The sequence below is a fragment of the Euleptes europaea genome, chromosome 19 (assembly GCF_029931775.1).
Source record: "Euleptes europaea isolate rEulEur1 chromosome 19, rEulEur1.hap1, whole genome shotgun sequence".
Lineage (NCBI taxonomy): Eukaryota > Metazoa > Chordata > Lepidosauria > Squamata > Sphaerodactylidae > Euleptes > Euleptes europaea.
Window position 1 is genome coordinate 5,778,917 of NC_079330.1, and position 27,783 is coordinate 5,806,699.

General features: G+C 47.6%; 1 protein-coding gene across 1 annotated transcript; it reads right to left on the minus strand.

Moving 5' to 3' along the window:
- Nucleotides 1–1,362: 1,362 nt before the first annotated feature.
- On the minus strand, nucleotides 1,363–27,728 carry C19H1orf159 (chromosome 19 C1orf159 homolog). Its single transcript, XM_056865510.1, has 8 exons — nucleotides 27,492–27,728; nucleotides 9,949–10,024; nucleotides 7,730–7,834; nucleotides 6,764–6,829; nucleotides 6,319–6,453; nucleotides 6,182–6,195; nucleotides 3,492–3,519; nucleotides 1,363–1,559 (listed from the first exon to the last, which is right to left on the minus strand). Exons 1-8 carry the CDS (start codon nucleotides 27,726–27,728, stop codon nucleotides 1,459–1,461), a joined length of 762 nt encoding a protein of 253 aa, XP_056721488.1. The 3' UTR covers nucleotides 1,363–1,458.
- Between the last annotated feature and the right edge of the window lie 55 nt (nucleotides 27,729–27,783).

Consider the following 27,783-nt stretch of genomic DNA (forward strand, 5'->3'; position numbering starts at 1 on the left):
TTCATTTCCACCCGAGGTCTCGATGTCAGCACAGGGCATCTGTTGCTTATGGGACTCCACTGCTGCTTCTCTCCCTTGCTGGTTTCGTTCCACTCCGTTTGGCCCGAGATCAAAACTTTTTTTTAAAAAAAATTAAAAATGGAGGGCGCCTACTATCCCTGGAAGAGGAATTTCAATCGAGAGAAAAAAGTTGTGTTCCACAAAAGTCATCCAAAAACAGACTCCATAAAAGAAAAGAGCATCTTTGCATTACCCTGGACCCCAAAACCTCCTTTGTAGAGGGGATCCACTGATCCACTTGGCACAGGACTCCTTTGTAGAGGTCTCACTGAGCATCGGAAGAAGGCAAGTGGGGAAAACTCTGGGCTGTGGAATCTGAGCAGGATGTCGTCTAAGGGAGAAGCCCATAAGAGGGCTTGGGGGGGGGGTACTCAAACACTGCCCCAGCACCACCACGACTGGCAGAAAGAGAGAGGCACCAGGCCTTGCTTAGGGTGGCCATGGTGGGTGGGGGGAGGGAAATGAAAAGTAGAAGCAGAAATGGATCGACCATTCCAGTGTGTGATTCCTCCACATCCAGGGGTCAGTGGCTGCTAGGCTGACTTCTTATTCACTCAAGCGTGGCCATTCAAAAACAACCGCACCCATCCTGCTTAGCTGGGGGGGAGGACTGGAGGGTCTACAGCGTCACAAGCATCAACGCTGCCCTTAGAAGGCCTACCCCTGGGAGCATCAGCTGCCATCTGTGCAACCCCAGGTCAATCCTGCATGGCAAAGGGAGAGGAACTCTTCAGCCTCTGGAAATGCAGACTGGAGAGGGACAGAAGGGAAACAAAGCTGTCCCCGTCAGCTCAGCCGACGGCCAGGACTGCCAGGCACGTAAGGCCTCCTTCAAAACTGACTCAAAAGCAACTGGGCAGGGGAGGGGAAGGGAGTCTTGCACGGGGCAGAGCAGTCTCTGGCAGGGGCACACGGCACTTGAGACACCTGGCACCTCCCGCAAGCATTAATACCATGGCACTTTGTGTTAACGAAAAATGGGTGCCGCATGGTGGCCCACCCAACTGAGTCGCCCGACTGCACCGAGGGCGCCCTTTTGACAGCTGGCAAGACGATTGTGGCCCGGAGGAAGTTGTCTGCTGTACCGGCAGAGTCCCCCCGCCCCAAGGAGCGGATTCTCTCGACAGACCGCAATAATTTCGAAAGGGAAATCGACTAAGCAGCCCCCCCGGGAGCCGTTCACCGAACTGGCTCTCTCCTGAAGGGAACCTCAAGTTGTCACATTTCTTCGTATTCCGCTTGCGGACCCAAGCCTGTTCTCTGCGGACGTACTGACTCGTCTGTCCTCCCCGTCCAGCTAGCTATTTCGGGTGTCGCTCCTGGCACTTGGCTGAAGTTGGTGCCCAAATTTCTTCAGCTGGGCCAGTATTTACAAATCCGGAGGGGCAAAACCACCCCCTACACGTTGCTGACCCTGGTTTCGGCAGATGTGGTTGTGCTGGAGCCAGAGCCAGGAGTCATGAGCGACCGCTCTCTTCTGACGTACCGGGGCTTGCGCACTGCAAGGATCAACACAAGGGCGCTGTTAGCAGCTTAACACAAAAAAACTCATTGCTGTTGTTGAGAGTTATCATTAGCGGCAACCTTTTTGAAAAAAGTTAACACCGAGAAAGGAAATAAAAGAATTTGCCTAGGGTTAGCAGAAGCATCTGGCCTGTTAATTTTTTTCGAACAAAAAACATACGTAAAATAATCAACACTTTAAAAACACGCTGACAGCATTAAGGGGGGACATGATAGAGTACTATAAAATTATGCATGGCATGGAGAGAGTGGACAGGGAGAAGTTCTTCTCCCTCTCCCATAATACTAGAATGTGGGGTCATCGGCTGAAGCTGGAGGGTAAGAGATTCAAAACAGATAAAAGGAATAATTTTTTCACACAACGCATAGTTAAGTTGTGGAACTCCCTGCCCCAAAATGTGGTGATGGCTGCCAACTTGGAAGGCTTGAAGAGGGGAGTGGACATGTTCATGGAGGAGAGGGGTATTCATGGCTACTAGTTAAAATGGATACTAATGATGCATACCTTTTCTCTCCAGGATCAGAGGAGCATGCCTATTATCTTAGGTGCTGTGGAACACAGGCAGGACAATGCTGCTGCAGCCGTCTTTGTTTGGGGGCTTCCTAGAGGTACCTGTTTCGCCACTGTGTGAACAGACTGCTGGACCTTGGTCTGATCCAGCAGGGCTTTTCTTATGTTCTTATCTGAAAGGGGGTGGGGGAAAGTAAGCCACGCCCTATTCTAAAAAGCTCTACCCCAAGCATCTATGTGGATGGGGAACTGGTTCTATCAAAACCATGGAGCATGTCTTATTTTATCGTAGAAGATACAAGCAATTAAGCACAACGCTGATCAATCCATTAATTTCCGACACAGACATGCCAGTAGCTCATAAGCTACAATTTCTGCTGGGTGGTTGTGATCCAGCTATCACAGTTCCAGTTGTGACATTTATTTTGGGTTTATTTGAATTTAAGAGACACAAGAAGAATTTAAAGAACATAAATACAATTAAATAGATTATATAAAATAAAATATTTCTTTTAAAAAATCTGCCTAGCAGTTCAGTGTGGTTAGCTCACAGCCTATTGGCTAGGAGCTGTACCATTAAAGGAAGAAGAAAGGAAGGAACCACGCCTCTTCATCTTTGCAGTCAGAATGATTTGCGGTCCTTGGAATGATTTCCAAAGCTGCATACAAGGGTAGGACTCTTAAGGACAAATTTGGAGGAGGGGAAGGTAGATATTCCAATTAGACAATGCACTTTAGGTAACACCTGAAGAAAGGCTTGTTACCTTGAACTTCAGAGGCTTATTAAAAGTCTCCGATAAAGAAAAAAGAAAGGGGTGGGAGGAAATCAAATCGCCCCCCCCATACTTTTCACATTCAGCGCACTGCCGGCTTCAAGCGGCGTGGAGCGTTTCAATCTACTGAGTCTGACAATGAGCCACCTGGGAACCTCTCTGACGGCCCGAGCCGTGAGCAGCCTCCACCAACCTAGCTCGGTAATTCTATTTTTTTGAGCACCTATAAAAATCCTTCACTGCCTGAAATCCATCTATTTTTAAACCGTATCTCCTTAAGTGCCGAATATGCAGTTAAGGGGGAAGAAAAAAAAGAACCTTTCACGAGGCGATATAACTTTCCTGTTTATGATGGGAGAGAGGCCTGATTAGCGGCATTAATGTGGTAGAGATGCTGTCAAGACAGTTGGTCCCCTTTGCTCGCTATATATTGTGGGAGCTTCTAAAAAAAGAAACAGGCCAAAATTTGCATCCCCCCGCCCCCCAGGCAAAGGGCAATTGGAAAGTGTATATCTTTAAAGGGAACTATTTCTAAGTAAGGCTTTTTGTTTTATTATTTCTTGCCGCTGTTGGACCGCAGCATTAATTGGAAGCTCAGTGCTGCAACTCAGAGCCATCCTTACCTGAAGAAGGTGGAGATAACATTGATGCCTGTGAAGACAGAAGGGAGATTGGGGTTTGCAAAGTTGGCCGATAGCAAGTTTTTTCCACTAAAGGAAAGATAAAACGTCGCTTTGAGCTTTAAGGGTATCATGAAGAGCCAATTTAATGTGGAAAGAAATGTGGAATGGTCCTTCTACAACTGTTACTTTACCCCCCGCCCCCGTGACCAAGGTGTCCGGAGGTCTGCTTAATCCCATAAAATGCCCAGGAATTAACATTTGAGAGCCAGTGTAGTGAAGTGGTTAAAGTGTCAGACGAGGATCTAGGAAAGCCGGGTTCCAATCCCTACTCTGCCATGGAAGCTTGCTGGGTGACCTTGGGTCAGTCACACACTCTTAGCTTGACCTACCTCACAGGATTGTTGTGAGGATAAAACAGAGGAGAGGAGAACAACGTAAGCTGCTTAGGGTCCCCCATTGGAGAGGAAGGGACTGCGGCTCAGTAGTAGAGCCTCTGCTTGGCATGCAGAAGGTCCCAGGTTCAATCCCCGGCATCTCCAGTTAAAGGTACCAGGCAAGTAGGTGATGTGGAAGACTTCCGCCTGAGACCCTGGAGAGCTGCTGCCGGTCTGAGTAGACAATACCTACTTTGATGGACCAAGGGTTCATTCAGTATAAGGCAGCCTCAGTTCAAGGCGGGATATTAAAAAGTAAATAAATAAATTTGAAGGAAGGCACACCTAAAGATCAGTCTTGGAAAATGTTTAGGTAGCTAGCTAGAGGACAGAGAGGACCATTTCTATGGTGGAACCCTGGTTCTTAAATGCCCCTTCCCTGGAGAGATTCCGCGTACCTATTACGTTTTTATCCTGCCCTGCTCACCCCAAACTTTTAATAGAAATGAACGCTTTTAGCCCCCCTTCCCTTCCCCTCAGACTGGAATTTAAACTGCTTTCCTGATCCATTTTATTAACTGGTCGGTGGGATTCTGAATACTTGGCAACCAGCTCGAGGACTTCCTGAAATAGGAAGGTGGGATTTTAAAAAGACTTTAGAAGGGTCTGGAGACCAAATCCTGTAAGGAAAGGTTGAAGGAGCTGGGTATGTTTAGCCTGAAGAGAAGACTGAGAGGGGATATTATAACCACCTTCAAGTTTTCAAAGGGCTGTCATATAAAGGATGGAGCGGACTTTTGTTGTTGCCCCAGAAGGTCGGACAAGAACCAACGGGTTGAAATTAAATCAAGAGTTTTAGTCTAGACATTAGGAAGAGCTTTCTAACAGTTAAAGCAGTTCCTCAGTGGAACAGGCTTCCTCGGGAGGTGGTGAGCTCTCCTTCCCTGGAGGTTTTTAAACAGAGGCTAGATGGCCATCTGTCAGCAATGCTGATTCTACGACCCTGGGCAGATCATGAAAGGGTGGGCATCTTGGCCATCTTCTGGGCATGAGGTAGGGGTCACTGTGTGTGTGTGGGGGGGAGGTAGTTGTGATTTTTCTGCATTGTGCAAGGGGTTGGACTAGATGACCCTGGCGGTCCCTTCCAACTCTATTATTCTATAATTTAAAAAACCAGTTGAAGGGAAGGCCTTGTACCCCAACACAATTCAATTGTCAAACCAAGTCTCTCATTTCTGCCAATATGTCCCCTTAAACCACAAATCTGAACACTAATCACTGGGCAATCTTATGCCATAGAGACTTATTAGGTCTTTGCCTTTTTGTTTTGCAGAGGTATTGGAGACACCGAAGCTTACGCCTAAATCTGGACTCCATAGTCCACTTTTGTACTTCAATGTGTTATTTATTTAGGACTCTCGCCTGCTGCCTCTCAGAAGCCAAAACAAATCACGAAACAGAAGAAGCCAAGTCAGTAGAATAAGCAAGTAAGAAAGAAGAGATCAGCAAGAAAATATATTCAGTCAATGGACAAATGGCTTCCCCCGCACCCGCCCCAAAACTTACTGATTCAGCAGACTGTACAACGGATCCTAAAGTGGTTAAAATGGAACAACAAAACAGTATTTAGTGACTTCGAGACTGGCTACAGTGGAGTATTTTCGTTGCAAGCCTTGCAGACAAACTGCCTGGTGCTGCATGCTGATTCTTGCCCTGAGGAAGACGACAATCAGTGTTTTTTTTTACAAGACGATATGTAGTTAGCTTACAGAACTCCCCTCCACAAAACATGGCAATGGCCACTGGCATGAAAAAAAAAATTATTCCAGCAAGCAAAAAAGTAATTCGGGCAAGAAAACATCCACCAGCAGCTGTGAGCCAGAGACAGTTAAGCAGAACCTCCTTGTCCAGAGGTAGTCTATCTTTGAATACTAGGACCTGGAAAGAAAACAGGGGGAAAGACTGTGGGCTTCTAAGAAGCATCTTGCTGAATGTGACTGGAAACAGGAGAGCAGGCTAGATGGGCTTTAGTGTTGAGCCAGCAGGGCTTTTCTTCTGTCCCTCTACCTCATCTCATGTGCAACACTATAGTTCATGCAAGCTTACTAACAGCAAGAATGGAACATGATCTGAGCTTCCTGACTGGACGCAGACAGACAACAGCAGATCGCCATACTGTCACCCTGCTTAGCAGCTTCCCAGAGGCAGCTGGTGCAAACAAAACACTGGCCCCCAGGAACTACGGTGAGTCTGACCCAGCAAGGTAGCTCTCGTTACTAGTTAGGAACAGATCCTCCATGAACAGAGGCAGTATACCAGGACAAACGTTACTGGAAGGAGCACCAAGAGAACCGCTTGAATTGAAACAGAATGCTGGACTTAGTCTGATCCGGAAGGGTTTTCTTTTTTTAACTGAGGTTCTTCAAGGGGGAAGGAAAGTAAGATGAGGTTACCTTTGCTTCGTCGGTAGAAGAGGTTTGGCAGTTTATTGGCACGTTTGAGGTAGAAGAACGAAGCGACGCACATTATGAGGAAGAGGCTGATGAAGAACGTCCCAAAGATGAGAGAAACTGCTACTTCTGGTCTCCCTGTGCGGGGGAAGAGAAATCAGGATAACTGACCAAAAAAGGGTTCATCGCCTATGATCATATGTGGAGTGGTATTCAAGGGTCCGGACTTATTTTTCCAAAATAAATACCACTTTCTCAGACAGACAATGAAAGCCTACAAACAGGCAAAGGCTATCAAAAGAAGGCAATGGCAGGGATGGAACTTTGGACTTTTGAGTGTAAAGCACCATGTCCTGGCCCCTTCCTGCATGGAAGCTCTACCCGCATAGATCTCTGTGTACGCACTTGGGAATCTGAGTGTCTTCTGATACAGTCTCTTCAGCCTTACCTGTGCTGGGTGGAACTGGGGATAGGCTAGTTGAATTAATTTGGGAGTTCATGCCTCTGTCGTCACCTGTAAGACAAGAGGGAGAAGCTGCATCATCAAGGAGTAGCTTCGATTAGGTATGTTCAAGATAGAAACATGGTCTACAGGTGGCGCAGAAGAGAGCCACCTGACGGCTAGTGGAAGATGCCATTTTTTGACTACACCCATATGATATGAAACCCTCCAGGCAAGCAGAAAGCTAGCATGGCAAGGAATAAACTGGAACTCTTTTCCTCTTAGAATGTTAGTTTCATCTTTTTTGTTTTTAACATCTGGGGGAACACAAGCGATCCCTTCCCCATCAAGTCTGAAGAGGTGCATCCATTCTGAACTGCACTATGCTGACTCTCTTTTGAAGAAGAGTTGGTTTTTATATGCCGACTTTCTCTCCCACCTAAGGAAGAATCAAGCTGGCTTACAAACACCTTCCCTTCCCCTCCCCACAACCGACACCCTGTGGGGTAGGTGGGGCTGAGAGAGTGCAACTAGCCCAAGGTCACCCAGCTGGCTTTGTGTGGAGGAGTGGGGAAACCAATCCAGTTCACCAGATTAGCCTCCGCCGCTCATGTGGAGGAGGAGTGGGGAATCAAACCCGGTTCTCCAGATGAGAGTCCGCCGCTCCAAACCAGCACTCTTAACCACTACACCACGCTGGATACCTTTCTCACCTCTGGGACCTGCGCCTTGGCCTTCCACTCCACTGGGAGCCCAATACCGAGTAACATTTATATAGTCCTTGAGAATGAGATAACAAGCAGACAGGTTTAGGAATGGGGAAATAGCAGAGTACCCGAGCAGGAAGCAAAACAAAGATGCTTCTTCTGAGGACTTCTTCCACGATATTCTCTCCTCCCCCCTTCCCCAAACGAGTCCCTTGTGCAACTGCCATGGGAAGGGGGGGAGAGGATGGAGAATCAAGAGACTCACTAGTTCGGCAATCGGTAAGATTGTAAGCCGGCGTGGCAGGGACCGTTTCGTTCTCGCATTTGATGCAGCTGCTGCTGCCGTCTTCGTTCCACCGCCTGTAGCAGCCTGTGCAGAGGGAAAAGCAGGTCGGGTGGGACGGGCAGGGAAAGCAACCAAGCAGCCTCCTCGCGTGCCATCAAGAACTCTGCAGAACTGGCTTGGCTTCGTTTGCCGGGTGGCTCCTTTCCTGGCACGGCTCCTGAAGGCGCTCCCCTTGTGCCGGAACTCTGCACCCGGAAGGGGCTTTTGCGCATCCCAGCCTGCCAAGAGTCTAAATGTGGCGCCCCTCCCACATTTCATCCTCACTGCAATCCTGTGAGGTAGGCTAGGCCAGGAGACAGTAACTGGCCTCCAGCCACTCAGTAAGCTTTGCAACAGAGGGGAGGGGCTGTGGCTCAGTGGTAGGCAGGCAGAAGGTCCCAGATTCAATCCCTGGCATCTTCAGTTAAAGGGACTAGGCAAGTAGGTGGTGGGAAAGACCTTGGCCTGAGACCCTGGAGAGCTGCTGCCGGTCTGAGTGGACAATACTGACTTGGATGGACTAAGGGTCTGATTCAGTATAAGGCAGCTTCATGTGTACACATTCTCTATAACTGGAGAGGGGCCGTGGTTCAGTGGTAGAGCCTCTGCTTGGCACACAGAAGGTACCAGGTTCAACCCCCGGGATCTCCAGTTAAAGGGACTAGGCAGGTAGGTGATGTGAAAGACCTCTGCCTGAGACCCTGGAGAGCCGCTGCCGGTCAGAGTAGACAATACTGACTTTGATGGACCAAGGGTCTGATTTGGTGCAAGGCAGCTTCATATGTTCAGAGTGGGGTTTTGAACCCTGTCTCCTGGGCCCAAATCCATCATTTTGCCTTGGCCTCCACAGATGTCCGGCTGGCCACTGGAAGCAAAAACAAGTGGTCTAATCCAGCAAGACAGTGGAAGAAAAATAATTCCTGCTCCTCCTAAAGTTTAAACTGGAAGTTTTTCAGCGAACCTTTTTTTCGCCTCATTATGCAAATGACGTTTTTAGCAAAAAAACAACAACTAATGATTTCCCATCAGCTGCTGAAGTTGGTCAGCTGTGCGAACCTATTGCATTTCAAGAGCCCAAAGGGATCATATAGTAGAACCCCACCCAGCAACAACAAAAAAGAGTCGCCCCCAATGCCTGGAGCCAAAATGAGGGATCGATTCTTGCATGAAGGATATCATGGACATGACAAAGATTGGGAGGCTGAATGCCGCCATACAGTTTTTCCTCAGTGGGAAGCCGCACGCTAGATACCCTTGATGATAAATTACATTGACATTTAATCTAAACATAAAAATGGTCCTCGTGGGAGGGCACAGATTTCTGACAAGTACTAAAAAAATAAGAGGGAGGCAGGAAAAAAACCCAAGCTCTTTTACTGACACCAAAGAGTGTGATAGATTAACGTTTTGAGGATTGATACGAAAAATTGAAATCTGGAATTTATTGGCAACCGTTTTGTGTCTCCGGGTTAAATTGCTTTGTGCAACAGGGGAGGGGAAGCATTATTAGCTGTGTTAGCATGGGTGAGGGGGGAGAAAGGGAAGGATAAAATTTATAAGCCTTTTTGAGAAGGGCCGGCAAATTGCCTGACTGAGAGCTCAGTGATCCACCCTGCCTGGGAAGGGTTGCTGCATCACTTGAAAATAGGCACAAAAAAGTTCTATTTCCCCACAGCAATCTGTTTTTCCTTTGGCTAAGGGATGATTCTGGAGAATGACCAAGGAGAAAGCAGCTAGTTTCTCGCGCATGGGATTTCCCGGCAAACCTGCTACTTGGCAATAAGCCGAGCAAGGGAAAATGGGCCTGTTTTTATCCTGCTCTTCCTCCAGAAACTGAGGGTGGTGCATAAGTAGTTCTATCTTGCGCTATTTTATACTCACAACAATCCAGTAAGGTAGGTCAGAATGAGACACAGAGTGAGGAAGAGGCCCAAGGGGACACAGACTGGACTAGAACCATAGTGTGCCAATACTCAACACTGTTGTATGTTGGACATGAACACATGAAGCTGCCTTATACCAAATCAGACCAGCCAGAAACCCTTTTGGCCACCCCGTTCTTCTGAGAGAAGTAGGCAGCTCTACCGGTCATCGCCATCAGCTTTGCATTCACATCCACCACCAGATCCCTCGGGGCCAGGACAATTCGGCTCCCCTACCTGGGCTGCACTGGTTGTCGGCTAGGCAGGTGGCGTTCACCTCCATCACATCCACACAACACTTGAGCTCCAATTCCTAAGAGAGAGAAAAAAAGAGGAGGGCAGAGATGAAGGAAGAGGTTATTTGCCTGAAGTTCTCCACTCCATCTGAACGCTTTCTGTTCCTCCAGCCCCAGGAGAATGACGGCCCGGCTCCGATTTCATTAGCACCCCCAACACCCTCAGCAGAAGGGGCGGGGCAACAACTGCTTCTGAGAATTGCTTTACAGGCGGGAGTTACGGGCAGAGAAAAAAAACACGACACCTTTTGCTAAAGAATTTGGAAAACATTCAGAGAAAGGGAGGGGAGAGAAAGAACAATTCATTCTCGCAAGAACAATGCCCCAGGGGTGGATGCATTCTCTGTCCGGTACAACGGAAAGGCCAACCAGTTATTTGCAGCTGTCTCTTGCGTGGGCTAGAATCCTCTTTGTCCGATGCATGAAGCATGGGTGGTGCCGGTCGTGTGGCCTTGATCTTGACAGCTGGAATAAAACCTATTGGGAGAATTGCTTTGACTCAGGCTTTTGTGACCCAGATGTGCCCCCAAATCTATTTGCTGGAAAGAGGGGTGGGGAATACCACTTTTAGAAACCACCACAACAAAGATTCCTTTCCAGCCCTAGCCAATGCTAGGGGATCCTAAAGGCAGGTTATTGAATTGGAGATCGGTTCTCCTGCAGTGCCCTCTGGTGGCAAGAGATGGGCTTGGTCCCAGTTGACCCAACGTCCCGCCTGGCGAAGCTTTGGAGAACTCCAAAGTTTGACCACCGTTTTGTGTTGGTTTCGTTGATGCCAATAATAGTGCAGGGGGTGGGGGGGGGATTTCTTTTCAGTGCCATGTCTATCACAGATGGCAGTGAACCAGGAGGATAACAAACAGCAACTGGGTAGGGGCTGAGCTTCTTTGGGGATATTCCAGTCCAATTTCTAAGAACTTTTGGCTTTCGTTAAAAAAAAAAACAAAAGAAAAAAAAACATGGTCTAGTCCATTTACTTCTCCAGACAAAATGAAAACCATGCAGGCCATTCTACCCCACTGTTCTGCAAGAGGTACACCTGCTCCCACCGCCTGAGTGTCCTGGCCCATCATGAGTGCAAAGACACATGAACACATGAAGCTGCTTTATATTGAATCAGACCCTTGGTCCATCGAAGTCAGTATTGTCTACTCAGACCGGCAGCGGCTCTCCAGGGTTTCAGGCAGAGAGGTCTTTCACATCAACTACTTGCCTAGTCTCTTTAACCGGAGATGCCGGGGATTGAACCTGGGACCTTCTGCATGCCAAGCAGATGCTCTACCACTGAGCCACGGCCCCTCTCCATGGCTCTCCAGGGTCTCAGTCTGAGGTCTTTCACATCACCCACTTGCCCAGTCCCTTTAACCGGAGATACCAGGGATTGAACCTGGGACCTTCTGTATGCCAAGCAGATGCTGAGCCACGGCCCCTCTCCATGGCTCTCCAGGGTCTCAGGCAGGGGTCTTTCACATCACCTACTTGCCCAGTCCCTTTAACTGGCCCAAGGATGAAGCCGAGGAAGGGCTTCACACGCATCCTTTCTCCTTCAAGACCACAGTGTGGATTCTGCTTGAGACAGCCGCAGAATTGGAGGGCATCTTGGCCACCTTCTGGGAATGGAGCAGGGGTCACTGGGGTGTGTGGGGGAGGTAGTTGTGAATTTCCTGCATTATGCAGAGGGTTGGGCTAGATGACCCTGGCGGTCCCTTCCAACTCTATGATTCTACGAGTACCGCAGCCGAGCTTTCCTTGTCGAGCTGCTCATTTAATGCTTCTATGCGTCGATGCAGACAAACACACACACGCGGCCCCTTCTTGAGGTGTGAACGCCGTCAGAAGGGAAAGCGGCCCTTCTATCTATCTTGTCAACACCACGGGTGACGTTTTGAAAGTAACAGGGGATGCGGTTGTAGGGGAGGGAAGGTGAGTGTGTATGCGTGTGTGGGGGAACCCAGCTCCTTTGTGGAAAATGTTGTGATGGGCACACAGCGTAGACAGTCACTATTACCATATGTATCCTTTTCACAATTTGACAGGAAATTGGCCCTGTATCTCTCCCTGAAAGCCTTCCGCAGAAGGATTAAGAAGAGCAATGCTTGAATACCATTTAGAATATTTTTTTTAAAAAGCACAGTTTTACTGGGCTCATGCCAAGTGTTATTTTTAATGGCCTGAGCCAATTCTAGTGAGGATGCCTCAATCTTGCCTCTTCCTTTTCTTAAAGGCATCTGGATGGCACAGTTTAAGGAGAGGTCTGCTTCCCTTACCTGAGGCAGGGCACGCCCCACAGAAAGATGGTAGCTCTGTGACGGAGTGCATATCTTTGCATGCACGCATGCAGAAGGTCACAGGTTCGGTCCCTGGCACCTCCCGTTAAAGAGGCACTGAGAGAGGCCTTTCTCTGCTCAGAACTTCGGAACAGCTCCTCCTAGGAGCAGACAATACCAGACTGGAGGGGTTAATGGCCCGACTCTGCACATTAGCCCTCTTTGTGTGTCTGAAAGAGTAGAAGCCCTGCTCCCTTTCTACATATTTACAATTCAAATGAGACTCCCTTACAGCCCTGAACTGTCAGAATTAAAACCTAGAAAGCTCATTAGGAAATAACTGTATAAGCTCATGAGAACCTAGCTGGCCATTCTCAAAATAGTTTAAAACCAGTTTAAAATCTCACCTATAAAAGTTAATAAAATAAAAAGGTGCTTTCTCACTCTTCCCCTGGTGTTGTTCATGCCCTCTTCTGCCTGTGAACACATCACAGAGGGCTATACTGGTGGGCACTTGGAAGGAAAAATTCATGCCCTCTGACAGGGCCGTCCCTGGTTACTGCTTAGATGGGTGACCACCTAAGGAAGTCCAGGGTTGCTACACAGAGGCAGGAAGTGGAAAACTACCTCCGCTCGCCTCTTGCCTTGGAAACCAACCCCATGAGTCAGCAGTGACTTGATGGCACTTTCCACTACCACCTGCCTCCCTCACAGGGCTGTTGTCAGAATAAAAGGGAAAGAGGAGAACCATGTGCTCCACGTGTCCCTACTTACCAATCCCCTGCACCAGGCAGTCCATTTGGCGCCTGCTGGGGCAATATTTAGCTTCTGATACTCTAAAAACATAACTGCCCTATACGAGGTTCTCACCATCCCAATTCTGTGAGATGGACTAGCTGTTGCAGAGTACGTCGATACAGCAGAAGACAGAGTAAAGGCTTCTGCAATGTGTAAAAATTGAGGGGGGGGAGAAGAGGAGTTGGCTTTTATATGCCGACTTTCTCTACTACTTAAGGGAGAATCAAACCGGCTTACAATCTCCTTCCCTTCCCCTCGCCACAACAGGCACCCTGTGAGGTAGGTGGGGCTGGGAGAGCTCTAAGAGAGCTGAGACTAGCCCAAAGTCACTCAGCTGGCTTCATGATGTGGAGGAGTGGGGAAACCAACCTGGTTCACCAGATTAGCCTCTGCCGCTCACGTGGAGGAGTGGGGAATCAAACCCGGCTCTCCAGATCAGAGTCCACTGCTCCAAACCCTTAACCACTACACTGGCGAGCGGGGTGGGGTGGGGGGCTGGGACTGTCATCCTGGGTAGACGAATTGAAACATTACCAACACATCCATGTTTTCTCCTGCAAAACATTGTAGGCTATGGAGCCAGCCCTTAGAAAAAAATATTTTTGTTTAGAACTATGACATGCCGAAGGCAGGCTGGGTTTGTGGAGAGAAAAAGGAACTTCCTCAGGCAGAAGCAGGGGGTGGCTTCTTCTAAATTTAGATTACAGGCTTCTGGCTCAGGGAAATTCTGGTCATGTTGTGTAATAACAATAACCGGTCCTGAATCCTCGGAGGCTGTCACTCCGGCTAAATATGATGAGTCATCCGCAAACAAACAGGTAAGGAGATTAAAAGCAGGCGTGAGGGGGAAACAGTGTATCATTCAGCCGTGATTGGCCTTGTAAATCAGACCTGTAACAACCGGGGCAGACTTCATCCATCTGCCAAAAGACGGGAGCACAAAACAAAACAGTTCTGGTCGCCACACCTAAAAAAGGATATTGCAGAGCTTGAGAAGGTGCAGAAAAGAGCAACCAAAATGATCAGGGGACCGGAGCAACGGCCCTATGAGGAGCAGTTAAAACGCTTAGGGCTGTTTAGCTTGGAAAGAAGGCAATTAAGGGGAGACATGATAGAGGTCTATCAAATTATGCATGGTATGGAGAGAGTGGACAAGGAGAAGCTTTTCTCCCTCTCTCGTAATACTAGAATGCAGGGTCATCTGCTGGAGGGAGAGAGATTCAAAACAGATGAAATGAAGTATTTCTTCACGCAACGCATGGTTAAATTGTGGAACTCCCTGCCCCAGGATGTGGTGATGGCTGCCAACGTGGAAGGCTTTGAGAATGGAGGAGAGGGCTATTCACAGCTACTAGTAAAAATGAATGCTAGTCATGATGCATACCTATTCTCTCCAGGATCACAGGAGTATGCCTATTATATTAGCTGCTGTGGAACACACAGGCAGGATAAATGCTGCTGCAGTTGTCTTGCTTGTGGGCTTCCTAGAGACACCTGTGTGAACAGACTGCTGGAATTGATGGACCTTGGCCTGATCCAGCAAGGCTTTTCTTATGTTCTTAAAACAAAAAGAGCAGAGAAACTGTTTAAGGGATGTGTCTGTGTGTGTGGGGGGGGGGGGCGTGTTGCTCTGGAGGCTAGAAGGCAAATTTTTGCCTGTTCGGTACATAATTAGGACTCAGTAAACCATTGCAAAATGCAGAAGGGAACGAGATTATTGAAGCTGATCTTACTCGTGTGTGATGGCATTTCCCTCAAAGTAAATATTTTAGAAAAAGGATTCTTTTCGGGAATTCACTGCCTTGTCATCTCACAACACTTTCCGATCCCATTTTATTTCGTTAGGCCATTTAAAATGACGTTATCAAGCAAATCTGCCAACTCACGTGGGGGTCAGCTGCCGAGGTCTTAATAGCCTCTTAGTAGTAAGTGATGTCATTTTAGTTCACTGCTGGAAAACGACAAAACGTGCCAAATAGGTAAGAATTCAAGAACGTGTCAACAAGGTATTTGAAGATGTTAAAGCCTCCTGGCACTACATTATCATTTTTTTGCAAAGGAAGACTGCAGGACAGATGCCTTACATTGGGATTGGCTTGATTATGTGCCCAAATTGAATATTACAAGTACCTTCTTCACAAGGAAGAATGGCTAATCACTGAGTGCGGATTACCTGAAGGAGATCCTTGTAATTGAAGGGAAGCTTGTCAATTACGTTATATTCATATCCATTGTGCAGTGTGATTTGTCAAATTGTTCTACAATACACTTATAGCCCTGTTATGATGATATCTATTGATCAGTATTATGTTCCTCTACATCTGTTTCTATGATCTTTTACACTGTCATCATCATCATCATTTATTATGGTCAAAGACCAGCTTGCATAAAAAGAAATATCACATATAATCAAAATAATGTCTAATATTTGATCAGCTAAAATGGAAATCTAGTTACAACAACTCTTAATGAAATGGTCTGTTTGACATGCAAGACATGATGGCAACTTCTTCTGCCTTACTGCACATGCCCTGGAACAGAATCTCGCAACCTGACAGGTAATGTCTTTGACACAGTCACACTACCTTGTTACTAGATGACCATCTCTAGCTCTAACTGGGAAGCTAGACAGAATTGGGTTAATGAACATTTTATGTATATCTTGATAAAATGGGCAATGTAAAAGAACATGTTCAACTGTTTTCACCATTCCAGATTGACAAGGACAGAGGCGAAGTTCATAAGGGACACGGGCATATCTCCCTTCAAGAACAGATGGAAGGGCATTGAAGCGGGCCAAAGTAAAGGCCTCCGATATTTGGGATAATCTAAGGTATAGAGATAATTTGCAGGAGCCAAAATATTAGTGCGTTTCTCCACTGCTGGAACCATGTGAGCCCTTGATCTGTCAGCTTGAAGGGCAGTATCCCATAGCCTCTGTTTAGCTAAAGTTTTTGCTCCTTGGTAGGCAAGATTGCTTATTCTTTCACATAGCTAACTGTATTTATTTGAGTCCATTCCTTGGTGGTTGTTTTGCTTTTCCAGAGGATGCTCCCCCCCTTTTCCCTCATGCGTTGCTCCTTTTAGTACTGGCATCCTTCACAGAAATAAATTTTAATGGGTAGGTTTGTGGTTTTGAACATTTTACGCGTGTCTCATTAAATTTTAAGATACGATGATGTTGTGTGTGTCTGGCTGACTACTATTTTAAACTGATTTTTTAAAAAAATATAACCCAAATTAAATAAAATTCTGGAGGTGCAATGGAAGTTAGTATACTTAGGGCAGCCAGCTTTTGAACCAGCCTGTGTGGGTGTTGCTTTGATGGCAGTAGGAGCCTCTGCTGCCAACAAGAGGTCATGGAAAGTCCTTCTGGACAGATACTACAGATCAAAGGCCCAGGACAGCTTTTATTTAATGGCCAATTGGTAACCCTAACTGTTCACAAACCGACCAGTTATTCCCTGCAATTGAAATCAGGCTAATTGAGAAGCATGACACATACCAAACTTTCAGAGGACTTGCCGGCTACTTCTGCACCAAGTATTGTTAGAAGGATGATACATGGTGTGGCCATGCCCAAGAACGAGCAAAGTCTAAAGAAAGAAAGAAAAAAATATATTCAGAGTTCAGCTGCAGCAAAACGCTTCGGTGCCCAAACGTTTCCATCCCAACCGACACAGAGCCTGTAGATCAAGCTGGGGTGGGTGCGGAGGAAGAAAAGCTCATTTTTATATATGGACTTTCTCTACTACTTAAGGGACAATCAAACTAGCTTACAATCACCTTCCCCTCCTCACAACAGACACCCCGTGAGGTGGGTGGGGCTGAGAGAGCTGTGACTAGCTCAAGGTCACCCAGCTGACTTCATGTGGAGGAGTGGGGAAACCAACCCAGTTCACCAGATTAGCCTCCACCGCTCATGTGGAGAAGTGGGGAATCAAACTCGGTTCTCTAGCTCAGAGTCCACCACTACAAACCAAACCACTACACCACGCTTACCTTCTCTTGAAAAGGTGATAATTTGGGAGCCATTCCTGACTGTCCCTGCTACAGCAGCCGGGGACATCTCTGCTCAAGCAGGCCTGTGCGGTTGCTAGGAAACCAGGACCTTGTCAGCTTGAAGCACGTTCCCACCCAGAATCCGAAGGGTGGAAATCAATGTGATTGCAAATGGGAACAGTAACTGGCCGGCACCGCACCGGGGCCGATAAACCTCCGCGGGAACAAACACACAGCTGGGTGCAGCGCTTGACTATATGGGATCGATACCAGGCAGAAGGCGGAGAGGAAAGAGTGTGCCGGATTGGCACAGATGGCTTTTCAGACCATCCTCTTGCCCTGCCTCTCCCTGGCGCAAGCAGCCCTGAGGCCTAGGTGAGAAGATTTTTTTCCTTTCAAGTCTTCGAGAGACTGAGCAGCAGAAGCTTCATCCGGCAAAAAAGGACCGACAATGACCTGCTATTTTCCCTCCTCCAGCTGGCCGTTCTGCATCTCCCTTGGTGATGGGGTTGCAACTCTCTTGTGCATGAAAATGGGCTTCTAGGCCTGGTTGCAAAAAGGCGAATTATTACTCGCCGTAGACGAATGGGCAAAACACCTTTTTTTTGTTACAAACCAGGGCATCTCTGCCCCGCTTCCTCCAGCAATACTGCCTGCACACCAAATTGCTTTGGGGGTTGAAGACCGAAAGGATCCCCTAGACGTTATTAATTGTATGCTTTCAACCACGGCTTCCTCTCTTGGCAAACCCAACCGCTTGCAAGGAGGATTTCAATAAGCCAGGACCACCTCTGGGAAATTCCATTACCTTCACAGGCTGGAGGGTAGGCGAGGATAAAGAAACAAAAGCAGAGAGGGAAAGGTCCGTGCGGTACTTATCCAATTAACATTCATGCCCTTTTTGATATGTAGTAAAATAAGGCTATACTTACAGGGATCACTTCAGTGTAGTAAAAGCCATGCTTATTCCTTCTGCACCATGTGGAAGGTTGCTTTATAAAACGGGAGACATTAGAAACAAGCAGAGAAAATTTGGTGGAGGCCCGCCACTTTCTAAAAACATTAGGCAGGTGCCAGGAGATGTAGAGGAAGAAGAGGAAGAGTTGGTTTTTATACACTGACTTTCTCTACTGTTTAACGAAGAATCAAACCAGCTTACAATCACCTTTCCTTCCCCGCAACAGGAGGAGACGACGGAGGAGAGTTAGTTTTTATATGCCAACTTTTTCTATCACTTTAGGAAGAATCAAACCAGCTTCCAATCACCTTCCCTTCCCCACAACAGACACCCTGTGAGGTAGGTGGGGCTGAGAGAGCTCTAAGAAAGCTGTGACTAGCCCAAGGTCACCCAGCTGGCTTCATGTGTAGGAGTGGGGAAACAAATCCAGTTCACCAGATTAGCATCCACCGCTCACGTGGAGGAGTGGGGAATCAAACCCGGTTCTCCAGATCAGACTTCCTCACTCCAAACCACTGCACTTAACCCACCATGCTGACTCTCACAGGGATGTTGTGAGGATGAAGGGGAGAAGCTTGCAGGTCACTCTGGGTCCATGCTGGGCCGAAAAGTGGGGTACAAATGAAGTAAATAAATTCAAACTGAGAAGTTCCAACCTGCATCAGCATAGCTCTGACCGAACTAAGATGAGTGGAGGGGCTAGAAGGAATTCACATTGACCCAGTACAAACAGGAGCTTTGATAAACCAAGATTAGAAAACACACACCTGTCATGTGATAATTGGATGTTTCCCCCCCTAGCTGCTTTAGAAGAACAAAGTATTCTGTTATCTCCAAAAACTACACTAGATTTAACTTGCTGAGCTTAGATGATAAAACATTCCACAGCTGTCATCTTCCTCCCCACAAGGCCTGCCCACTCACTCCTCGAAAGAGTTGAGTCACATCAAGGATAACGTTAAGCATATTAAAAGATGGAGTCAGGAAAACTTGGCGGGGAGGGGGGAAAACCCCCCACCGCTGCTGTTCTTTTTTTCACCCTCCTTTCAATAGTTTGCGTCTTAAGTCTATCCACGCACAAGTTTTAGATCACAATCCCTTTGGAGACCCGTCTTCTTTGACACGGAGAAATTGCTGTTGCCTCGCCCGTACACCACTCTGGGTTAAGGCTGCTCTATAAATCCAAACCAACAATATACCTTGAAGACGCCAAACTCTGCACGCGGGCTCCATCCATTTTTAAAGCACCGACTACTGAAAATTATGGGACTAACGCCTGGTTTCTCTCTCCATGACAGACATCTTAATGTAGACGGCACATGAACACATGAAGCTGCCTTATACTGAATCAGACCCTCTGTCCATCAAAGTCAGTACTGTCTAGTCAGACCGACAGTGGCTCTCCAGGGTCTTGGGCAGAGGTCTTTCACATCACCTACCTGCCCAGTCCCTTTTACTGGAGATGCTGGGGAAGCCCTTCCGAGGTCGGTAAAATGAGGCCCCAGCTTGCTGGGGGTAAAGGGTAGATTGATTGGGGAAGGCACTGGCAAACCACCCCGTAAACATAGTCTTCCCAGGAAACGTCGGGATGTAACATCACCCCATGGGTCAGTATTGACCCGATGCTTGCACAGGGGACTACCTTTACCTTCAAGGTGCTACTGGGCTCAATTCTAACTGTTCTACTGCAAACCAACACGGCTACCCTCTGAAAATACGTTTCAGACGTTTCGCCACCTGCCCTCAAGCCCAGGGATGGGATGAGCAAAAGAAACCCAACTAGCATCTACCAAGGCTGTCAACAAGTGCACAGAGAAGAAGAATTGGTTTTTATATGCCAACTTCCTCTACCACTTAAGGGAGACTCAAACTGGCTTACAATCACCTTCCCTTCCCCTCTCCACAATTGACACCCTGTGAGGTGGGTGGGACAGAGATTGTGACCTGCCCAAGGTCACCCAGCTAGCTTGGTGTGTAGGAGTGGAGAAACCGACCTGGTTCACCAGATTAGCCTCCGCCGCTCATGTGGAGAAGCGGGGAATCAAACCTGGTTCTCCAGATCAGACGCCACCTCTCCAAACCACCGCTCTTAACCACTACACCACGCTGGCTCTCCTGGTCAAGCCTTTGGCTGAGGATGAGGAAGGAACAGATAGGCTTAAGCACACACAGAGGCATCACATTCACATTTCACCCAGCAGCTGCCCTTAACCGGCAAAGAGTTCATATCTGATTTGACTAATTCAAAAACGGTATCTGCTTCCCATGACAGAATGTCAAATTATATCTGTCTCAGAATAAACCTCAGCTTCCCATCTGTCCTCTGGAACAGGGACGCTTTCTTCAAGATGGAGAAGGATCACCAAAAGGGAACAGAGAGCTCTGTTTGGAGCGATTTGCCGGCACATCCATCACAATTGCGGCTGCTTTGTGCAAGCCACCATCAATATCTCAAAGAGGTTCATTGGAACAAGCTTGTTAACCGTTCCATCTGAAAGCATCTATCTTCCTAGAAATTAACAGGGGAGAGGAATCGAAGCCTTCGCTGTTAGAGAAGATATTTTGCACAAGAACCACCAACATATTGGGAACATGGGACTCACAGGTTGGAAACGGGGGGCCTCCGTTTCCACACACATTGGGCTACCCATCAGCCACACAACTGCTGTTCAGACAGATACCAGCTGGTCGCTGCAAAATTATTGCGCTCGATTAGAACATCTGTCCTGCCGCGGCTCCCGGCGGAACAAGAGGCTGGATTTATCTCCCATTGGGTCTTTGCGGCAAATTGATCCGTCTCCTTCTCAGAATGTAACGGTGACGTTTTTATCCCGAGCCAATATTTTCTCACTCAGGCAAAATGTTGACCGCGTTGAGCCCCATGCACATGCACTGAAAGCGCTTTATGGCAGCTCAGCCTCGGGATCCTTTCCCCCCTGCCTCAGACTGGCTAAATTTCACAGTGGTGCCTCTCTGAATTCATGTGACGTTTTGGAGCGTTGAAAGCACTTTGTACATGTCGGCTCAGCTTGGCCTGTAAGGGAGCATAACTGTGGTTTGCCGTGATGCCCGCCTTGACAAGGGGCGGCTGACAACTGGGCAGCAGACAAGAACCAGAAATCTTCTGGTCCGCAGCAGGTTTGCAAAAGGCAGTTTGGAAAAAGTCCAAATTGACAAGCATAGTTAAGACCCTCACTCTGCCTCTACTGACTTGAGCTAAGGTGTCATGGGGGAGCATAGGGAGAGAGGCAGTCCCGCAAATAAGAGAGGAGAAGGCAGTGTTGGGCTTTGTATGTGAACATAAAAAAGGCCATGCTGGATCAGACCAAGGTCCATCAAGTTCAGCAGTCTGTTCACACAGTGGCCAACCAAGTGCCTCTAGGAAGCCCACAAACAAGATGACTACAGCAGCATTATCCTGCCTGTGTTCCACCGCACCCAAAATAATAGGCATGCTCCTCTGATACTAGAGAGAACAGGTATGCAGCATGACTAGTATCCATTTGGACTAGCAGCCATGGATAGCCATCTCCTCCATGAACATGTCCACTCCCCTTTTAAAGCCTTCCAAGTTGGCAGCCATTATCACATCCTGGGGCAGGGAGTTCCACAATTTAACTATGTGTTGTGTGAAAAAAAATACTTCCTTTTATCTGTTTTGAATCTCTCACCCTCCAGCTTCAGCAGATGACCCCGCGTTCTAGTATTAAGAGAGAGGGAGAAAAGCTTCTCCCTGTCCACTTCCTGTCCTCTATCATGTCTCCCCTTAGCCCCATTTTCCAAGCTAAACAGCCCTAAGCATTTTAACCACTCCTCATAGGGCCGTTGCTCCGGTCCCCTGATCATTTTGGTTGCTCTTTTCTGCACCTTCTCAAGCTCTGCAATATCTTTTTTTAGGTGTAGTGACCAGAACTCTACACACAGTATTCCAAGTGCGGTCTCACCATAGATTCGTACAAGGGCAGTATGATAACCGCAGTTTTATAGCCAATACCTGAAACTGAGCCCGGTAACTGATGGAAAGCCAATGAAGCAACTGCAGAATGGGAGTAATATGCATGTTCCATCTAGCTCCTGTTAATAACAGACTTTGAGTATACAATACTGACTTTGATGGACCAAGGGTCTGATTCAGTATAAGGCAGCTTCATGTGTTCAAGTTCAAGAGAAATATGAACCTTCGGCAGTCAGTTTAAAGCACCTTCCCCCTCCACGCCACACAAATATATAAAAGGCAGGAGGAAATGTTAAAGCAGGAGAAAAAACGTAGCCTGAGGTCACTGGAAGAACGGCATAGAACACTACTTGCTTGGGCGATAAAACCGGCCATTAAAAGGGGGGGGGGGAAGAATACTAAAATAGACCCACAAATGTTTGAAGTGATACAAAGGCTATTGGGAATCTGCAAACCCTGCAGGAAGAAATCAAAGTTTAAAAAGAATATGCAGGCCTGCCCCATTATCCGGAAATGTGCCCAGAATAATGAGGTTGCCGGTGCCTTGGAGAAAGCATTTATGCTCACGGCAAGGCTTGTTAGATGAGTTCAAGGCACGCTGGACTACCAGGATGGCAGAAGCACCATTATCTTGCCTAACAAAGAGATTGGCAGCCTGGGTGTGAAATAAAGAATCTAACGAACGGGGAAAGGGGAGCTCTAACATAGGACCCAGAAAGCCATCTTCAAATCCTTTTCAGCTCCCGAGTCTTTCACCCCAACCAACACATTCTCAAACTTTTCCAGTGTCAGCTTTAAGATGGTTTCACACCTGAAGGAAAAGGTCAAGACAAACCCCTCCACACACACCGTCTTTGTGTTCCATTTCAAAGAAATGAGCAAACGCAGGGGTTAAGGCAGGAAACTGACACTTCCGGTGCTGCTAGGCGAAGAAGCTCTCTGCTTCGTGCCACTTCGTAGCAAGGCCAGCTCTGAGCTTCCATCGACAGTCCTAGGGACTAGGAGCTTTGCAAAGTAATTAATAAAAATTCAACATAGAAAGGCTCATGAATACAAAAACGAGGACCAACCAAATCTTATGTAATTCTGCAAATTGCACCACAACATGATAATTAGTCCATGTTACTCATATATATTGCTGGAGCTTCATCAGTTCTTTGGAGCTACAGCTTCCCCTTGTATGGACTGGAGCGTTACTAGCCGGTGCATATCTATTGTAATTGTTCTTTGTACATATGAGTTACATGGACTAGTTATCATGTTGTGATACAATTCTCAGTATTATATCAGATTTAGTTGGTACTCGTTTTTGTATTCATTAGCCTTTCTGTGTTGAATTTTTATCAGTGCATCAGCTTGTTAACATAAGAGGTGTTATATTATTTGGTTACTGAAAAGTAACTAAGCATGATACGCCTCGGTTAAGAGCGGACTTCAGACGACAGAACCAGCCAATACGGGAGACCTGGAAACAAACTGTGTTTAACCACCCATCAAAAATATCTGCACGGCTCCACTGAAATCAAAGGGGGACTTTTGATCTGAAGCCAACAATGCTCATCTTTTAAAGCTTCAGGAAAGAGACAAGCAGGGCAAGATGAGTCAGCCTTAAATAATTCCCAGAAAGGGTCTTCCCTTGAATGGTCTGGCAATCTTTGTACAATTCACTCAGTGAGTAGTTCTGCCCAACTTTTACTCAGCCGGTTTCCTTGCACAATAAGAGGCGTCAGAACATGCAGCTGCCCAGATTAGACTTTTAAAAAAGAGAAGAGGCACACGGAGACAGTGCAGGACAATATAAAATACCCACAGGTTGCAAATGAACAAAAAGAATACCAAAGAACACCATCCCCCAGATTCACCTAGAAATGTAAAACGAATACTTGCCATGAAAAGCGCTTGGCCAAGATAGAGTTGGAAGGTACCACCAGAGTCATCTAGTCCAACCCCCTGCACAATGCAGGAAATTACGAACTACCCCCCCCCACACACACACAGTGACCCATACTTCATGCCCAGAAGATGGCCAAGGTGCCCTCCCTCTCATGATCTGCCTGTCATATAATCAGCATTGCTGACCACCTCCCGAGGAAGCCTGTTCCACTGAGGAACCGCCCTAACGGTTAGAAAAAAAGTTCATTCGGCACAACAGGATATATTGCAGAGAAGGAACGGTTTGTATTTCCTTGTTTCCCTTCATTCCAAGCTCTTACTGCCTCGCCCTAACTCAAAAGTTTCAGATCCCTTCAGAGCCAGGAACGCATGTTTCTCCACCCACCTATTTTTTTTTTTAAAAAAACTAGAGTTTGCCTTGGCTGCTAAATATACAAACAAGTTTTTCGTCATCAACATTTTCAAGACCTTTGCATGACATTCTTCTTCCCATTTCAGGAACTGCAACAATTCCTACAATTCTCACTGGTGAAGAAAGATTATTTAAGCCATACAGAGGAAAACTAAAGTTTGATACACACATCATACAAATCCTTTCCAATTGTGGGAAAATAGACTTTTAAAAGGCCCCTTTCCCCTCAAAACTCAAGATCTGAAGTCTGTCTCATAACATAGGTTGATAGAAAGCAAGCCAAGGCATTGATAAGACAGAATTTTGGGTTGCAGGGATTGAAGGGGCAATTGGTAATGGCTGCCAAGAACATATCTACGCACACAAAATGCAGTGTGTATTTTCTAGCAGCTACATATCCATCATATTTTGTCCATTTTATGAACCATATTAAATTGTTTACAAAATAAGCTCCCGCTGAAGCCAGTTAATTGAAGGTTTGTTCATATTTCCTCTTTTTCTTTTAAGCTGCAATACAGGTGTGAAAGTTGAAGAATGAAGAAAGCTGAAAGCTGGTGTTGGAGGAGAGTTTTACAGGTATCATGGAGAGCTTTACAGGTATCGTGGACTGCCAAAAAGACAAATAAGTGGGCTCTAGATCAAATCAACTCTCCCTACATGCTAAAATGACCGAACTGAGGCTATGGTACTTTGGTCACATTATGAAAAGACAAGAATCACTGGCAAAGACAATAACGCTAGGAAAAATTGGAGGTGGAAGGAAAAGAGGAAGACCCAACATGAGATGGATTGACTCAACAAAGGAAGCCACGGCCTTCAGTTTGCAAGACCTGAGCAAGGCTGTCATCGATAGGACCTTTTAGAGATCATTATCTCATAGGGTCGCCTTAACACGCCACAGAAACAAGCAACCAGGTAAAAAAACACAGCAAGCAAATGCAAGGATGCATAGAAGAAGAAGAGTTGATTGTTATATGCCAACTTTCTCTACCACTTAAGGGAGACTCAAACCGGCTTACAATCACCTTCCCTTGCCCTCCCCACAACAGATACCCTGTGAGGTAGGTGGGCTGAGAGAGGTCTAACAGAGCTGTCACTTGCCCAAGGTCACCCAGCTGGCTTCGTGTGTAGGAGTGGGGACACAAATCCAATTCACCAGATTAGCCTCCACTGCTCATGTGGAGGAGTGGGGAATCAAAATCTCCAGATCAGAGTCCACCGCTCCAAACCACCGCTCTTAACCACAACACCATGTTAGCATAGTTGCATGGTTGTTCAAATGTACTCTCAACAGTGAGCTGACTAGGCAATCCTAAGCAAGACTCTAGCGGATGCCCCTCCCTAGCTGGAATGACGGATGATCACTGTCCTACATTGCGGGATTATACAATTAATATAAAAGTAGTCTCTGCGCTCCGCAAATGCCACATAAAAGCTATTATTATTAGCACATCTGTGCACTAATGCGGGGAAGCAGTTTGAGCTCAACTCCCTTTCCTCACCTTCTGGGAGAGGTCAAGCCTCCTCCTGCCCAAAAAAGGCACCCCACAAATAGTCGTCCGCATGCGAGAGGCCAGGGCACTCCATGCCTCAAAATAAACTCCCGACTGTGGCAACCAAGTTTCTGCTGTGGGGGGCAGAGTAAGGGGCCCTGCCCCTCCCAAGCCACACACAAAAATAAGCAATGCAGCCTCCACCCTCAGAAGGCCATCGAAGCCAAGATGTCCCTCTTCTTTCTCAAGACAGGAAGGATTATGGTTCCCGCAATGGGACATGCCTATCCAAGAACCGTGAGAAGACTACTGGGATGGAAGCTGCACCCTCATTCTCACTTCTGCTCACACAGTGCATGCAGGAACTCAATCCACATCGTATAAAATATATGGAGGTGTTTTGGCTCCTTCTGCAACACCACTGCACTCCCAAGTTGAACACATGAAGCTACCTTATACTGAACCAGACCCCTGGTCCATCAAAGTCAGTATTGTCGAAGGCTTTCACGGTCAGAGTTCATTGGTTCTTGTAGGTTATCCGGGCTGTGTGACCGTGGTCTTGGTATTTTCTTTCCTGACGTTTTGCCAGCAGCTGTGGCAGGCATCTTCAGAGTACTTGACACTGAGAGACACTGTCCTTCAGTGTTACTCCTCTGAAGATGCCTGCCACAGCTGCTGGCGAAACGTCAGGAAAGAAAATACCAAGACCACGGTCACACAGCCCGGATAACCTACAAGAACCAAAGTCAGTATTGTCTACTCAAACTAGCATTGGCTCTCCAGGGTCTCAGGCAGAGGTCTTTCACATCACCTACTTGCCTAGTCCCTTTCAACTGGAGATGCCAGGGATGGAACCCGGGACCTTCTGCATGCCAAGCAGATGCTCTACCACTGAGCCACAATCCCTCCCCAGAAATTATTACTGCAAGTGACTTCAACTGTGTTGTGAACAACCATCTAGAACAACTAGGAAGTCAAATATTCCTACTCTGCCCTTACATGAAGCTGCCTTATACTGAATCGGACCCTTGGTCCATCAAAGTCAGTATTGTCTACTCAAACTAGCATTGGCTCTCCAGGGTCTCAGGCAGAGGTCTTTCACATCACCTACTCACCTAGTCCTTTTAACTAGAGATGCCGGGGATGGAACCTGGGACCTTCTGCATGCCAAGAAGAGGCTCTACCACTGAGCTACAGCCCCTCCCCAATTATAGAGAATGCGAACACACGAAGCTGCCTTATACTGAATCAGACCCTCGGCCCATCAAAGTCAGCATTGTCTACTCAGACCGGCAGCAGCTCTCCAGGGTCTTAGGCTGAGGTCTTTCCCATCACCTACTTGCCTGGTCCCTTTAACTGGAGATGCCAGGGATTGAACCTGGGGTCTTCTGCTTGCCAAGCAGATGCTCTACCACTGAGCCACAGCCCCTCCCCAAAGATTAAGGAACACCCAGCCACCGATTTCTCCAAATATGAGCACTCAACTAACTCCTCCCCCTCCCCTAAACCCCCTCCCCTGAGGAAAACATGCCACTTCCCCCCCCCCGAGGGGGCACAGCCCCTTCCTCAATTCCAGGCCCCGCTCTGCACCCCTGAGGAACAACGGGGTCTCCCCCTCCTTCACCTCAAGGACCCCCCACTTGGAGGGAGGGGGGAAGAGAGGCAAGCTAAGCCCCGCCCACTCGCCCCCCGGTTCCCACCCTCACCTGAGAGTGAACTAAAGAGCCGCGACCGACATCCGACCGCAGCCGGCTCCCTTTTGTACCCCCCGCCCTGAGGCGGCGCCCTGCCCCGCTCCCTCCCGCGCCTCTCTGGGATTTGTAGTCCCGCAGGCCCCCCTCCGGCCCGTCCGCGCCGCTGGAGCTTCCCGCTCTTAAAAAACTACACCTCCCATCGGCCACGGCGCGCCGCCTCACCTCCTCGCACAGGTAAGCGCCGTCCATCCCGGGCCCCCTCCGCCTTTCGCCGCCCGCCCGGTGCTTCTCGGGAAATGGAGTC

Bases quoted from the DNA above. Each gene is read 5' to 3' on its own strand.
- C19H1orf159 (XM_056865510.1), bottom strand. From the start codon at position 27,728: ATGGACGGCGCTTACCTGTGCGAGGAGGTGAGGCGGCGCGCCGTGGCC. The intron at 7,835-9,948 runs GTAGGGGAGCCG...CCCTCTGCACAG, and splicing joins CGACAACCAGTGCAGCCCAG to GCTGCTACAGGCGGTGGAAC. The intron at 1,560-3,491 runs GTAAGGATGGCT...TGATCCTTGCAG, and splicing joins GTTATCTCCACCTTCTTCAG to TGCGCAAGCCCCGGTACGTC.